Here is a 13,959-nt window from a genome sequence, read left to right as displayed (position 1 = left end):
TTAGAAATGTATTCAAATCTCTGAAGTCTTGGACTGAATAAATTCCTGCTTTGGAATGAGCAAATACATGAAATAGAACCCCATTCCTTTCTCTGATAGAGGAACAAGTTCTATCGCATGAGCTAACAGGAGGGAGTTTAGCTCTTTGAGAACCTTAAGTTATTGGGAAGAATGACTTGGCAGAGAGAAGAAAGCCTGAAAATTTAGGTAATAACCTTTGATTATTTTGAGTACCCAATTTCAAGTAATGTGAGACTACTGGGAATGAAAATATTGAAGTCTACTGCCCTCTTTCCCAGTTCCCCCGCCCCTGAATGGACAGCTTGGAAAAGAATGAATGTGCTTCATGAGTTGGTAATCGAAAACTCATGCTTGGCTTTTGAGGCAGCTGCTGAGTGCTTTTGCTGTGTCCTGTCTATTTTGAGACCTTGGGTGAAGTGGCTGAGACTGATGTTGTAGCATACGTTGCCTACAGTATGAGTAAGAATTACACCTTCTTCTTGGATAATACAATTTCCTAGATGGTTACTGCTGGTACCAACTTCGGGAAGACTGATCAGTTGTAGTATTAGAGTCTGCAGGGCAGCATAATGTTCTTTTATCTTATCTACAAGTTTTTTAAGCTGTTCTCCAAAGAAAGATGTCTCCTGAGCATGGTGCATCTACCAATTTATATTATGTTCATCCTCTTAATCCTGATGCTGTAAGACAGGCAAGCCTTCTCTGGCAATTGCCGAATATCTAGAAGCTGTATCAACACTTTGTTCCATCTACATTCATGGGGGGGGGGGGGGGGGGGGAAGAGAAGGCGAGAGACTATATTGAAAAGTTGTAAGGCAGGAATATATTATATCTTGTTTATGATTGCTCAGATGATGTTATTACTTTGTTCTTTAGATGGTTGGAAGTTAAATTGTTATATGATCTGGCTTATGTATTCCATGTCTTACCTAATGATTTTGAGAAAAAAAAAGCTGTATCAAAGAATCATTCTTTAGTCTCTGCCAAAAGACAGCTACATTTTTATTGACCTTTTAAGTATTGACTACAGACTCATTTTTTTGCAAGATGTTATACATATACTGAATCATAGGCACCTGATAAGCTGCAATTCTGGATTGTAAAGTAGCTGCTTGGACCATCTTTTTACCCATAGCATCCAATTTAAATTCTTTCCCTGGAGGAGTATTTCAGGAAGATTTTGACTTTTCTTCACAGCTAACCCCACCCCCAAAGACTCATGTGATAATTAGATTTGGACACTGTTGCACTCTATACTTAATGTCTTTTTTTGCTACAGGTAGTAAAGAGGAGTTTTCTAAATCTTTGCTGAAGAAGATCTTGTAATACTTTATGCTCAGGAACAGCTTTACATTTTTTTTGGGGGGGGGGTGGGGGTGAATAAATTTCAACACAAATTCTTCTCTGATTAGATTCTTCGCCCAAGTTAAAGAGCTTGGCTTCAGACTTTTCCGTACAAAAACTGGATACATCTTCTATTGGGATAGTGCTTACAGCAGGCTCAAGAGATATATCCAAAGGAACTCAGGAGAAGGTTGCATAGAACACAACAGATCAGAGATGCAAAGAATCCAGTGAGATAACTGGAGGCTTAGTGAAGATAACATCTTTGAGGAAATGGAAGCTAAAGATTACTTTTTATCAAAAGGTGCAGCCAGATTGAAGCTCTTTGAAAGCTTTTCCAAAATGGCTTCTGAAAATTGGTTCTGCAATGAGATGGCATTTCCTTTACGTAAGAGCTCACAAATTTACCATTATGATGGTCTATTCCAAATGACGGGATCTATAAAAAATTTTAAATAAATTCTGTCCATAACTCCTGGACAAATGAACAACACTTTAGAAAAGAGAAAGTAGCAAGAGGTCAAAAAATTCTGGATGAGGAATCAAGACTCCGGAACAAAAGTAGAAGAGAACGGCTAGAGTGTCTATGTCGAGATGAATGGCCAACACCAGTATGCATTTATGCTGAGAACAGCAGTCAGCGCTGGCAACTTTCAGCTCCAAAGTCTGTGGCACTGAAGATGTAGCTGATTATAAAAACGTCAATAACTTTTCAATGCCAAACAAATGTGACCGCGCTATGATGTTTGTTGATTTTTTTTTGGCATGGTGTTTTTTGAAACTTGGTTCCATAAGTGAAGGATGTCTCTCATTTTTAGAGCTCTAGGAAGCAGAGGCCTTATTCTCTATCCTTTCTGGATTCTGACCCTTTGGGTGCTGGTCCTTTACAACTGGATTTCTCTCTTTCAGGAGAAAAACTTTTAGTTGCATGTCCCTTTAAATGCAGGCTCTTAGGGGACAATCCTCTGTGTGGCTTGGGCCCTCAGCTAGTGGTTTCATGATCTGGATTCGGCATCTTAGAGCTCAAGAAGGTCCTGTGTCAATATTTTGTGGCAACATTTGGTACAAAATTTGAAGGGTCTGCGAAGGGGAAAAAAAGGGGGGGGGGTTGGATTTAAAAAGAAAAACAAATAGAAAAGCAACTAGTGGACAAGCAGACTAAAGACTGAATGGACTTGTGAGGTGACAGGAGCACAGAATTCCTGCGCATGCTCTGAAAGACTTGTTTTCTATCCCCAGAGCATGCTATAATTTGGCACCTATGGATGACGTTACCCATTTGGGTGGCTTTCTGCTTCTGCTCGTCTGTGGAGAACATCTGAACAGAAGAAATTATATCTTCACATTTACACTCACATTTTCTGAGGATCACTGATGCACATTCCAAACTGTCTGGTTCCAGTTTCCATAGATCTTCGAATCATCAGTCGGTATCTTGGTTCAAAGACATGAAGAGGGCAAGGCACAGTAGGGTATGCCATAGTGCAAACAAATACTGGTACATTCTTAGTCAAGCTGAAAAATAGACACCACCTAAATTAGCCCAAAGTGCTCATACACTATACAGTCAAAAAGGAGACAAGACTTCTATCTTGAAATCCACTATGCAATCAGACCTTTTAGTTACAGTTAATTACAGGGTAATTAAGATGGAAATCATGCCACAAATGTCAAGAGACTACTTTAATTGTTCTAAACCTAAAAAGTATCAGCTTTACAAATCCCAGGATTTCAACTTCAAAGCAGTGTGGATTAAGAACATACAGTCAATATGGGTGTTGTACATTTTGGGACTCTAAAAAGTTAGATGTGCTATTCTTACTCTTGTCGACTCCACCATTCTCTGCTGATGCTCTTCCTCATCCCAGACACTGCTGTTGCTATTCATTCCTGCTCCCATCCCTCCAATGCCCCTATTCTTCCATGCCCTGCAAAGATACTCCTATCTGCTGTCAGCACTCCAGAGGGAGTGTTACATCAGAACCTTCATCTGCTGACGGTAAGCTTAAGACTTGCTAGGAACAAGTGCCTAAAACTTCAGACAAAAAAAAAAAAAAGTTTGTTGGGTTAAACTATTTCTGGTTGTTTTTGCTGTGTGCTAGTTGTAAGGTTAGTATGTGTTTGCCTGTGATAGAACTGGGAGCAAAGGTCATTTACTTGATCTGAGGTGGTAAGAGTACTGGGTCCTTCAACTATTTTCTAGTTTGATTCCCACTCAGCCAACCTTCCCCCCCCCCCCCAGTCTTATTTTTTTGATATATTAATTATAAACACCCAAACAACGTAAATCAACCAGTCATTTAAAACATTCAATTAACACTGACTGATTTAGGCTTGTTGCTGGTCAATATTAAACACCTAATTATCAAATTTAAAAACCATAGATTTTAAGACACCTAATAAAATTTAAAAACCCTAAGCATATTTTACCCTTAAATTGAGACATACCTATTCCTTAATCAACCTTTAAGAGACTATCCATTCAACAAGTTAAGATGCCGACAAAACCCCAGCAGAGAGATAGTGCAAAAGACTGGATAGCCGAGTGTCACATGATCACTGCAATGCTTTATATATGGGTCTTCCAGCCAATAACTTGAAAACATCGCAGATAGTGCAAAATGCAGCTGCACAACTTGGACTAGGATTTGTGAGTGTATTACATCTTACTTATTTTACTCCACTGGCTGCCCATTTCATGGAGAATAAAATTCAAATTTGCTATGCTTATAAGCTCAATACTGCACATTTATAATTCACTTTGTGCCCTATCTTCTGGCCAAGAAAAGTTTAGAGGTTCCCTCTCCACAACGGGCCCCATCTTGATGAAATCCATAGCAAAGCTTTTTCAGTTGCTGGCCCAGTATATTGAAACATTTTGCTGAGGCCATTACAGAAAATGGAACTCCACAAAAGCTTTTAAAAAGGCATTAAAAACTTAAACAGGCATTTAATATCTTATGGGTGGCAACTTGGCAGATATGTGGAAATGAGTTTATGATTGGCCAAGATATTTTGAGGCAGTGCTGTATTCATTTACAGGTGAATTTTCAAAGAAGTTAGCATGTAAGTGTAACATACAGTCACAGCAATTTTCAAAAACCATTTACCCACAATAAGTGCACTTAGCATGGGTAAAACTATTGACAATTCAATGGCATATTGTAGCAATTTTCAAAAGCCGACTTAACATGGGTAAAGTGCATTTACACATGTAAAACCCAGGCCTATATTATGCACATGTAGGTTTACTATATATGCAGTCTTGTTTGGTTTGTTTTTAATATGCACGTTTATGATGGGTGCAGGTTTTAAAAATGAAATAAACGTATGATTATCTATCTGTTGGTGAGGTTGTACATGAGAGTTCTGTGCAAAGAGCTTCTGGCTCGCAGAGAATGAGTCCGAGGCGGCCAGAGTAGCAGACCTGGAGGAGCTGAGGCAGAAAGATATATAAAGGAGACCTTTAGAGATGTAGTAGAGCAACTCTACTCTAGAAGTCATCTTGCAATTCTAGAGGACCAAGGTCACCTGGCAGGAGACTATCAACTTGGTGTGATAGCAATGATCCTATACCTAGGACCTGCCCTCCAGGTGATGCTTTGTCCTCTTGCACAGAGAAAGGAGTCACCAGGGATCTGTGCCCAGGAGGAAGAGTTAAGAAAGCCATTGTAGAGGTGATGTGATCATTAGGAAAGTAGATATTTGGGTGGCTGGTGAGTGAGAGGATCACTTGGTAACTTGCCTGCCTGGTACAAAGGTAGCGGACCTCATACCCCACCTGGAGAGGAACCCATTGTGGTACATGTAGGTATTAATGGTACAGCACAGTGAAGGAGGGAGATTCTGGAGGCTAAATTTAGAATCTTAGTAAATAGAAATCTAGACCCTCCAGGGTTGCATTCTCAGAAATGCCCCCTGATCCATGCACAGGATCCCAGAGGCAGGCCAAGCTCCAGAGTCAATATGTGGATGATTCAATGGTGCAGGGAAATGAGTTTTAGGTTTGTTAGAAACTGGGAAACATTCTGGTGAAGATGAAGCCTACGCTAACTGATGGGCTCCACCTTAACCAGAGCGGAACAGGCTGCTGGCATTAAACTTTTTAAAAGAAGACAGAACTGCTTTTAAACTATAACATCGAGGAAAGCAGATAGTCACTCAGCAGTGCATAGTTTGAATTTCTCGATGTGCAAGTTTAATCAGACATTACCCTTCTCCGTCAAATGTTACCCAACCTGATGAGGAAAGCTCCTAAAATAGAAAGAATGCATGAATCTACAAAATAAACACATCTGTCAGTTTTGTTCATTTTTAGACCATATGCAGCTTTTCCTGAAAATAATTCTTCACAGTCCTATGTATTTTACTCTTCCCAAGATCTCGACATGTATACTGCAATGTTCGGTGCCCTATCAGGGTGAGTTGTACATTATATAATACACATTTCTTATGATTTTCCTTATTGTTTTAAACAAAAAGGAAAGTCCAGCATAACAGACAAATAAGATGGAGAATATTTTTTCTGTTAAATTTCCTTTCCTTTAGTCCTACCACACCAGTCCACACAAGTGGGTTGTTCCTCCCTACCAGCAGATGAAGTAGAGAGCACAGCTTTCTCTGTGACATCACCACAGATATTTACATATGATACAGTCCAGAAAATTCCTCAGCATTCTAACATACTAAATGCATCCCAAACTTGTAACAAATTTCAGAACCTCTGACAGAAGCACCTCTCATGAGATTTAAAAAAAAAAAAAAAAAAAGTATACATACCTTGTAAAATTCCTGTGACTAGGCACTTCTTATCCTTATAATCTGAAAGCAGCATGTCCTCTACTATACCACAGCCCAACTTCCCAGGAGGGACCTGAACTGGTGTAGCAGGACTAAAGCAAAAGAAATTAACAAGTAATACATTTTTCCTTCATCCTCATCCTGCTGCACACCAGTCTACAGAAGTAGGAAGTATCCAAACCCAACTAATCTGGGAGAGAGGAAGTAAAGGCCATCTTGACACCAGTTCCAAAAGCTGAGTTCTCCATTACCCTAACATCCAAACTGTAACGCTTGACAAAGTTTAACGAGGACTAAGTAGCCACTTCACAATGTCCTCTGGCACAACAGCCTCAGCTTTGGCCCAGGAACAGAACGAGCACTGAGAATAGCAGAACTTGATGACCCTTAAGTATGTACTCTAAGGAGATTGAGCCCTTAATCCATTTAGCTAAGATAGTTTTGGAGACTGCCTCACCTTGTGATGGCCTCCAAACACCACCAATAGCCTATCTGAGCATCAAAGAAATTAGTAACTTCCAAATATCTTAAGAGAACTTACAGACACCCAAATACCTCAAACATCTGCTTGCATTCTGATTCTCTTTCTTGGATAAAGCTGGAAGGCAAATGGACTGATTCAGATGAAATACTGAAAGCACTTTAGATAAGAAAGAAGGCACCGGCTGAATAGTAACCAAATTGGCAAAAAATACCAGGAAAGGATCTTTACAAGATAAGGCCTGCAGCTCTAAAATATGCCAAGCTGATCACAACCAAACACCACTTTTAGAAACAAATCCTTGATAGACGCCTGCTTCAGAGGCTCAAAGGGGGAAGATAAGAGACACCAAGGAGGCTGTAGAGTCCAATCTCGACAAAGTCATGAAAGGACTGGTTCCTTGCTCCTAAATTGAAGAACTGAGAATCAGACTGCTTGCCTGATCTATACCTCCTGATATCCTGATACTGAGCCCAATATCTGCTGGGCTGATAAAAGGCTCATCCCTTATCTTTCAGGAGCCTATTTAAACAAATTTTATATACCATTTTTTTTTTTTTTTACTGGGAGGTAGTCAAAACAGTTTACAAGGTGAATACAAATGTTAAAATACTAAATACAGACAAAGATATGTAATACAAGAAAATAAATTAAAAGGTTTGAGTTAAATTAAAATCATAAGAACAGGTAGCAATTAAAATCGAAGGAGTAAAGACTTAGATTCCAACTGGATTGTCAAAAACAGACATAGTAGGAATATTGAAGGAGGATTGGGCGATCTCAAACCCTTCAAAAGTCCTCACCAAAAAGTAGTTTCCCCTTGAAGTTTACATAGATGGGTCTTTGACCAAAAATGCACCACCCAATACCTTAGCCATAAGTCTCTTAAGCAGAAATTGATGCAGCAACTCAGCAAGATGAAACCCTGATAAGATCTTAGAAGGCAATTTCAAGGAAGGCTGCTACTGACTCCAGGCAGGGAACCTCATCCCTTTTGGAAAGTTGGTGGACCTAGGGCAGAGGTTTGAGCAACCATGACATCATAAATCACCATCTGTAGAGACACTGCAAAAGCAGTAAATGTGTTTAAAAGGAATCTCAATCCTCCTATCCTGAAGATCCTTAAGAGAAGTGTCACTTATAGGAATAGTTTTTCTTATAACCACTGAAACCAGCACATCCACCTTGGGTATCAAGAAAAAGCACTGCAATGGCTCCTGTGGCAGCAGATACAGCTTACCAAATGTTTAACACGCCCTTGAGCTGCTCTCACCATTTCCTCCACTTCGGAGTGAAGGGGAAAATACTTAGTGGACTTCCACTTACAGGGCCAGGTTTAAGATTATGATGCCCATGGCAGAGGGTTTCACCCTCTGAAAATCTGACAGCAGCATAGGGAGTTCTGGTTTTTGGGTGCCTTCAGAATTTGGCACCCTACTCGGGTCTATGTTGCCTGTGCCTAAATCCAACCCTGTACACAGACCATTAATAGAATCTCATTCAGGAGCTTCTTCTGGTTTGTCTTCTGAAATTTTTAGGGCAGTGACCACCTGGTAAATAAAGGACTGCCATCCACCTTCTCCAAAGGGATGAGATTCTGAGTTGCTTACTTGTAACAAAGCACACTGAGCATGCCCTATACCACACATCCACGTGAGGTCTCTCTTCAGTCTCGTAACAGAATTATGAAAAAATAAAAACAGAAGAAACCCAACTCTGTGGGGTGGCAGGTGGATTTCATGAGAACTAACATCCTGCTGTCCTCTAAGAACACCTTTTACAACTTCTATATTGATTGTATCTAACCCCGGTCAAACTACACAGGATATCCCTCCATTTCTGATTCATGTTGGCATGAATTTGGGGGGAGGGGGGTGATGATTTTTTTCTGGGAATGTCATAAAGCAGCTCATTACTAGGAGATGGTAACAATGCTCATACAGAAGATTCTAGGGCTGGAAGTCCAGAAGGATCCTAAATTATTTTTGCTCAATATGGAAATGGGGAATCTAAGTGTGGCTTTGAATCGCTTGCGCTTTACTATACTGGTGGGTGCTCATTACGAACTTGCGGCCTGGTGGTGGAAACCGGATATTTCCACTAAAAATCATTTATATATTAGGCTGGCTAGTGTTCTCAATGGAGAAGCTCACAGAACTTTTACTGAAATTTGAGAGAACGTGGGCCACCTATTTATTGTGGAAAGACCATGAGTGATATGTAATGTGTAATCAATGATCTATAGTGTTGTATTAAGGGGCACTCCATTATATCATCAGCCTTACTTGTGGGAGGGGGGTGGGGTAGATAAGGCAATGATGAATTGTGGGGGGGATGGTGAGGGGGGTAGTCTGTTTACTCAGTCCCCTATACAGGTTGAGGTTCTACTATTCATAAATTTGGTCTATCTTTAGATGTTGGTCATCTGAGTTTATGACCTTACCATGTTTTCAAATGACAATTTGCTTCTTTTTGCCATGTCTGTATTCTGACATTTTTGTACATTGCTGATTGCTATGTTTATTTTTGGTTGTGCTGTGACTTATCAGTAAAAAGTAAATTACAAAAAAAGAACACCTTTTTCAGGTAAGCAATTCTGCTTTCTCAGAGGACAAGCAAGATGGTAATCTTCACACGTTCGTGAATCCCTAGCTACAGGCTGATCAAACACGAAAGGGGGCCAAAATACACCTAACCAAGTGCCAATAGGCACAACATCAGTACTGCTGGTAACAGTGGGGGAGACAGCCTGAAATGAAACAGGCCCTAGGTTGGGAGAGTTGGGTTCTACACCTCAAAGAGGTGCCGGAGGACAGACTGGCCAAACCTACTGTCGTGTCGGCCATCCCTATCCATACAGTAATGTGATGTGAATGTGTGGCGAGAACTCCATGTTGCAGCCTTGCAGATCTCCTCCAAGGGAACTGCTCACAAGTGGGTTACTGACGCTGCCATAGTTCTGACAAAATGAGCCTTGACATGACTCCCAAGATACAGTCCCACCTGCCCATAACAGAAGGAAATACAATTTGCTTGCCAACTGGATATTGTCTGACCCAACAGCAATGCCCAACCTACTCCTATCAAAAGAAATAAAAAGTTGGGAGGACCGTCTATGGGCTTCTGTCCGCTCCAGGTAAAAAGCTGCTTGCAGTCCAAACTGTGCAGTACTCATTTGCTTTGGTGCAAATGGGGCCTGGGAAAGAAAATTGGCAGGATGATTGACTGGTTAAGATGGAAATCAGTCACAACCTTAGGCAGGGACTTAGGGTGCATACGCAAGACCATCCTGTCATCATAGAACTTAGTATAAGATGGATAATTCACTAAGGCCTGGAGCTCGCTGACTCTGTGTGCTGAAGTGACCACCACCAAAACTTTGACCTTCCAGGTCAGGTACTTCAGGTCACAGGTGTACAGAGGCTCGAAAGGAGCTTTCATCAGCTGAGCCAATACCATGTTGAGATCCCAAGACTCAGCAGGAGGCCTTAGGGGAGGCATCAATTGAAGCAGGCCCGGTATGAAACATACAACTATATGCTGTACAGAAATGGGTGTACCATCTACACCATGATGGTATGCGCCAATCACACTAAGATGAACTCTGACACTTTAAGCAGCTTCCAATAGGTGTAGAAGGAAGTCAAGCAGTTTTTGTGTGCGGTAGGAGAATGGATCTAGGGACTTCTGCTCACACCATGCATACACTTGCTAGTGGAAGGCTTTCTGGAAGCCACCAGGATCCAAGACACATCGTCAGAAAGATCAAGCAGCTGCAGGATTAGCCTCGCAACATCCAGGCTGTAAGCAACAGGGCACGGAGGTTGGAATGCTGCAAGATCAAGGCAATCTGCATGATGAAGTCCGGGGAAGTCACCAGGCGGATCAGCTTCTGGATGGACAACTCCCATAGGAGTGGAAACCAGACCTGTCTCGGCCAATGAGAGGCTATGAGGATCATAGTCCCTCTTTCCTCGTGAAGCTTCAAGAGTCTTCACCACTAAGGGAATCCGAGGATACGCATACAGAAGACCCTTGCCCCAATGACAGGCAAGAACGTCCAAGGCTGGTTTGCCATCTGACCTTGACAGGGAAAACAGAGGCACCTTCTGGTTGCAGGGGTACGTGAACAGATATATGGGCTCCCCCAGAGACGGAAAATCCAACTTGCTACCCCCAGTCCAGGGACTACTCGTAGGGTCTGAAGGCTTGATTCAGCCTGTCTGCTATCACATTCTCCATTCTGGCCAGGTACTTCAATCAGGAACAGATCTGGACTGGTGGTCGGTCTGGATCAGGACAATTTTGTTGGACAGTCAATCTCTGAAAGCCCATAGCGTGTATCTGATCGCCCGAAGCTCTAGGAAGTTTATCTGACAAGAACGCTCCCAAGCGGACCATAGTCCTGGATGTCGAGCCCATCTACATCGGCTCCCCACTCTAGAGTAGATGATCCATGGTTAGAACAATTTGAGTAAGAAATCCCCTGTTCAGACTGGAGAGTACCCACCACCAGGACAAAGAGTCCTGGAGAGACGGGGTGACTTGGATGCAATCCTGGCAGCTGAGTGGCTTGGCGCCTCTGCGACCTTAGGGTCCACTGGGCTCTGCACATGTGCAAGCATGCCAAGGGAATGACATGGAGGGTCGTAGACATGTGACCCAACAGCTATCACATGTGCCAAGCTGATACTTGCCAGCTCTGTTGCACCTCTGTCGCAATGGTCACCAGAGCAATGACCCTTAGGCATGGCAGAAAGGCCCTTCCTTGAGGCGTGTCTAGCAGGGCTCCAATGAAGTCTAAATGAGGTGACACACCGAGATGGGACTTTGAGAACAAACCCTAGTAGCTCCAACACCCAAATGGTCAAGTACATGGACCGGCTGGCCCCTGCCTGAGATATGCTCTTGACCAGCCAATTGTCCAGATATGAGAAAACATGCACTTCTAGTCTGTGGAGGTGTGCTGCCATCATGACCAGGCATTTTATGAAGACTTGTGAGGCCCGTACTGGAAGTGCTATTTTCTCACCACAAATGTGAGATACTTCCTGTGACTGGGGAAGATCTCGATATGGGCGTATGCGTCCTTTAGGTCAATGGAGCATAGCCAGTCCCCTTTATGTTAAAGGAAGATCAAGGTGCCCAGAGAAACCATCCTGGAACTTTTCTTAGAAACTGGTTCAAGGCACTCAGGTCTAGGATGGGACTGAGTCCTCCTATTTTCTATGGAATCAGGAAGTACCTGGAGTACAAACCCCGCCCTCTTTGCTCTGTTGGCACGGGTTTGATAGCTCTGGCTGTTAAGAGGGAGGAGAGCTCCATTTGTAGTACCACCTGATGCACTACCGGCCCCCAAAATGGGCATGGAGGGCAATTTGCAGAACACCCAATAGGTTTAATTGGTACCCCTGGTGGACTATAGACAAATCCCACTGGTCCAAGGCTGCACTGGGCCACCAGTTTGCAAAGAACTGCAGCCTGCCCCCGACCAGAGGGTCCATCATCCAGGGTATGGGCCATTGGCTTACACTCTCTATGGCCCAGTCAAAACCCCGTCCCTGGAGTTGACTGAGGAGCTGGCTGGAGCTTGGGAGCTCTGATGGTGTGTACTGAATCGAGGAGGTGGAGGATAGTACTTCGTTTGGCAAAAGAAATACTTCCTGGGCCCCTGCCTCTTGGATGAGGAGGAGTGCTGATAGAGTTGTTGGAGGGTTTCATGATGGTCCTGGAACTGGGCCACAACATCCTTCACTCTCTCTCTGAAGAGATTCTCTCCAGTACATGGCACATCAGCGAGTAGTTCCTGTATTTCAGGTCTGAGATTAGAGGCCTGCAGCCATGACAGTCTGGGAACGATTCCCGCTGCAGAGATCCTCACAATGCAGTTTTGAAATCATCATAGGTCACATGGACTTCGTGTTTTCCGTACTCCAAACCCTTGTGCACCAGCAACATGAGGGTTTCTTGTTGCTGAGGCAGCTGCTCAGCCACCTCCTACACCTGCTTCCAGATGTTCCGAGTATTGGCTCATGTAGAGCTGGTATGCAGCAATGCAGGCAATAAGCATGGCGCCCTGGAACACCTTCCTTCCAAGAGCATCCAATGCTCTGTGGTCCTTCTCCAGGGGCACTGAGGAATGGGTTCAAGAGCACTTGGACCTCTTGAGGGTGGATTCGACCACCACAGAATGGTGGGGCATCTGATGCTTATCAAATCCGGAAGCCTTTTGGACAAGGTTAACAGTGTCCACCTTCTTATTCATGGGAGGCTGTGAGGGTGTTCCCAAATCCTCAGCAGCAACTCCGTAAGAATCTTGTGTACCGGGACTGCCTTGATCTCCTTAGGAGGCTCAATGAACTGAAAAATCTCAAGCATTTGTGCCTGGCATCTTCAGTCAAAAGTTGGAATGGGATGGCCTCAGCCATTACCCTGACAAACCCTGCAAAGGTCAAGTCCTCAGGGAGGGAAATTCCTTCTCACTTCTGGAGAAGGGTCTGACGAGAGACCATCTGAATCCTCGAAGGATTCAGTCTAATCATTCCCCTAGGGACCCTCATCCTCACTGTATACCACAGGGGATGTGGGCCTAGGTGCTTGGCTGACATCCAGATGTGCAAGCACCGATGGAACTGGATGAGGGACTACCGACCTCTGTGTCTCTGCCGGCCTTGGCGGAGCTTCCTCGGAAGCAATGCAGACCCCTGTATTAGTAAGGGGAGGTTTCGGTGCCTCTAGGGACCCTGCCTGGACACATGGTATAGGGCATACTGAATGCGCCTAGTCAAAAGTTTAGAAACTGACATAAGTTTTCCGCATCGGGCTCTGATGATGTCATCCATGTGTGAGGACTACCACCCTGCTTGTCCTCAGAAAACGTAATCATCCTCTTACTGAGGGCACTTTTCCAAGCTGCTTGTATCCATAAGTTCATCCAGATCCTCTAAAATGGACACGCTGTTCTGATGGGGGGGAGGCATCTCCCAAATCACAAGATCCCTGGGCTCATTTAGGACTTACATTTCCTCTGCCAGAAGACCCCAAGAACTGCATGTCTCCAGCAGACCTCTGAGTAGCACAAAAGGCCTGATGGGGAAATCTAAAGAACTCCAGGGAGATCTCCCCAAGGAAGCAGGGCCTGAAAGAACAGCAGCTTCCGAGATCACATCTCGAAGAAGCACATGGGTGCAAAAAAACAAACAAACAAAAAAAAAAAATGGCTGGGGTGTTCGATAGGGGGCCATATGTTCAAGGGACCTGTAGCTAAAACAGCGACTCCCACCAAAATGCACTGACTCTTTAGCCCCCAGCAC

At 43.5% G+C, this 13,959-nt stretch overlaps 1 protein-coding gene across 2 annotated transcripts in view; it reads right to left on the bottom strand.

Moving 5' to 3' along the window:
- The window catches only part of LONRF1 (LON peptidase N-terminal domain and ring finger 1), a 150,776-nt gene that overhangs the window by 37,566 nt on the left and 99,251 nt on the right, over positions 1–13,959 (bottom strand). For both annotated transcript variants that reach the window (XM_029587204.1, XM_029587202.1), the window contains one exon: positions 2,722–2,880. In XM_029587204.1, coding sequence (XP_029443064.1) covers positions 2,722–2,880 — 159 coding nt within the window. The remainder of the gene's footprint in view (positions 1–2,721; positions 2,881–13,959) is intronic.

This window comes from Rhinatrema bivittatum, chromosome 1, assembly GCF_901001135.1.
Source record: "Rhinatrema bivittatum chromosome 1, aRhiBiv1.1, whole genome shotgun sequence".
Classification (NCBI taxonomy): domain Eukaryota; kingdom Metazoa; phylum Chordata; class Amphibia; order Gymnophiona; family Rhinatrematidae; genus Rhinatrema; species Rhinatrema bivittatum.
The sequence above is the reverse complement of the archived record's forward strand: the minus strand, read 5'-3'. Positions and strand labels throughout refer to the sequence as shown.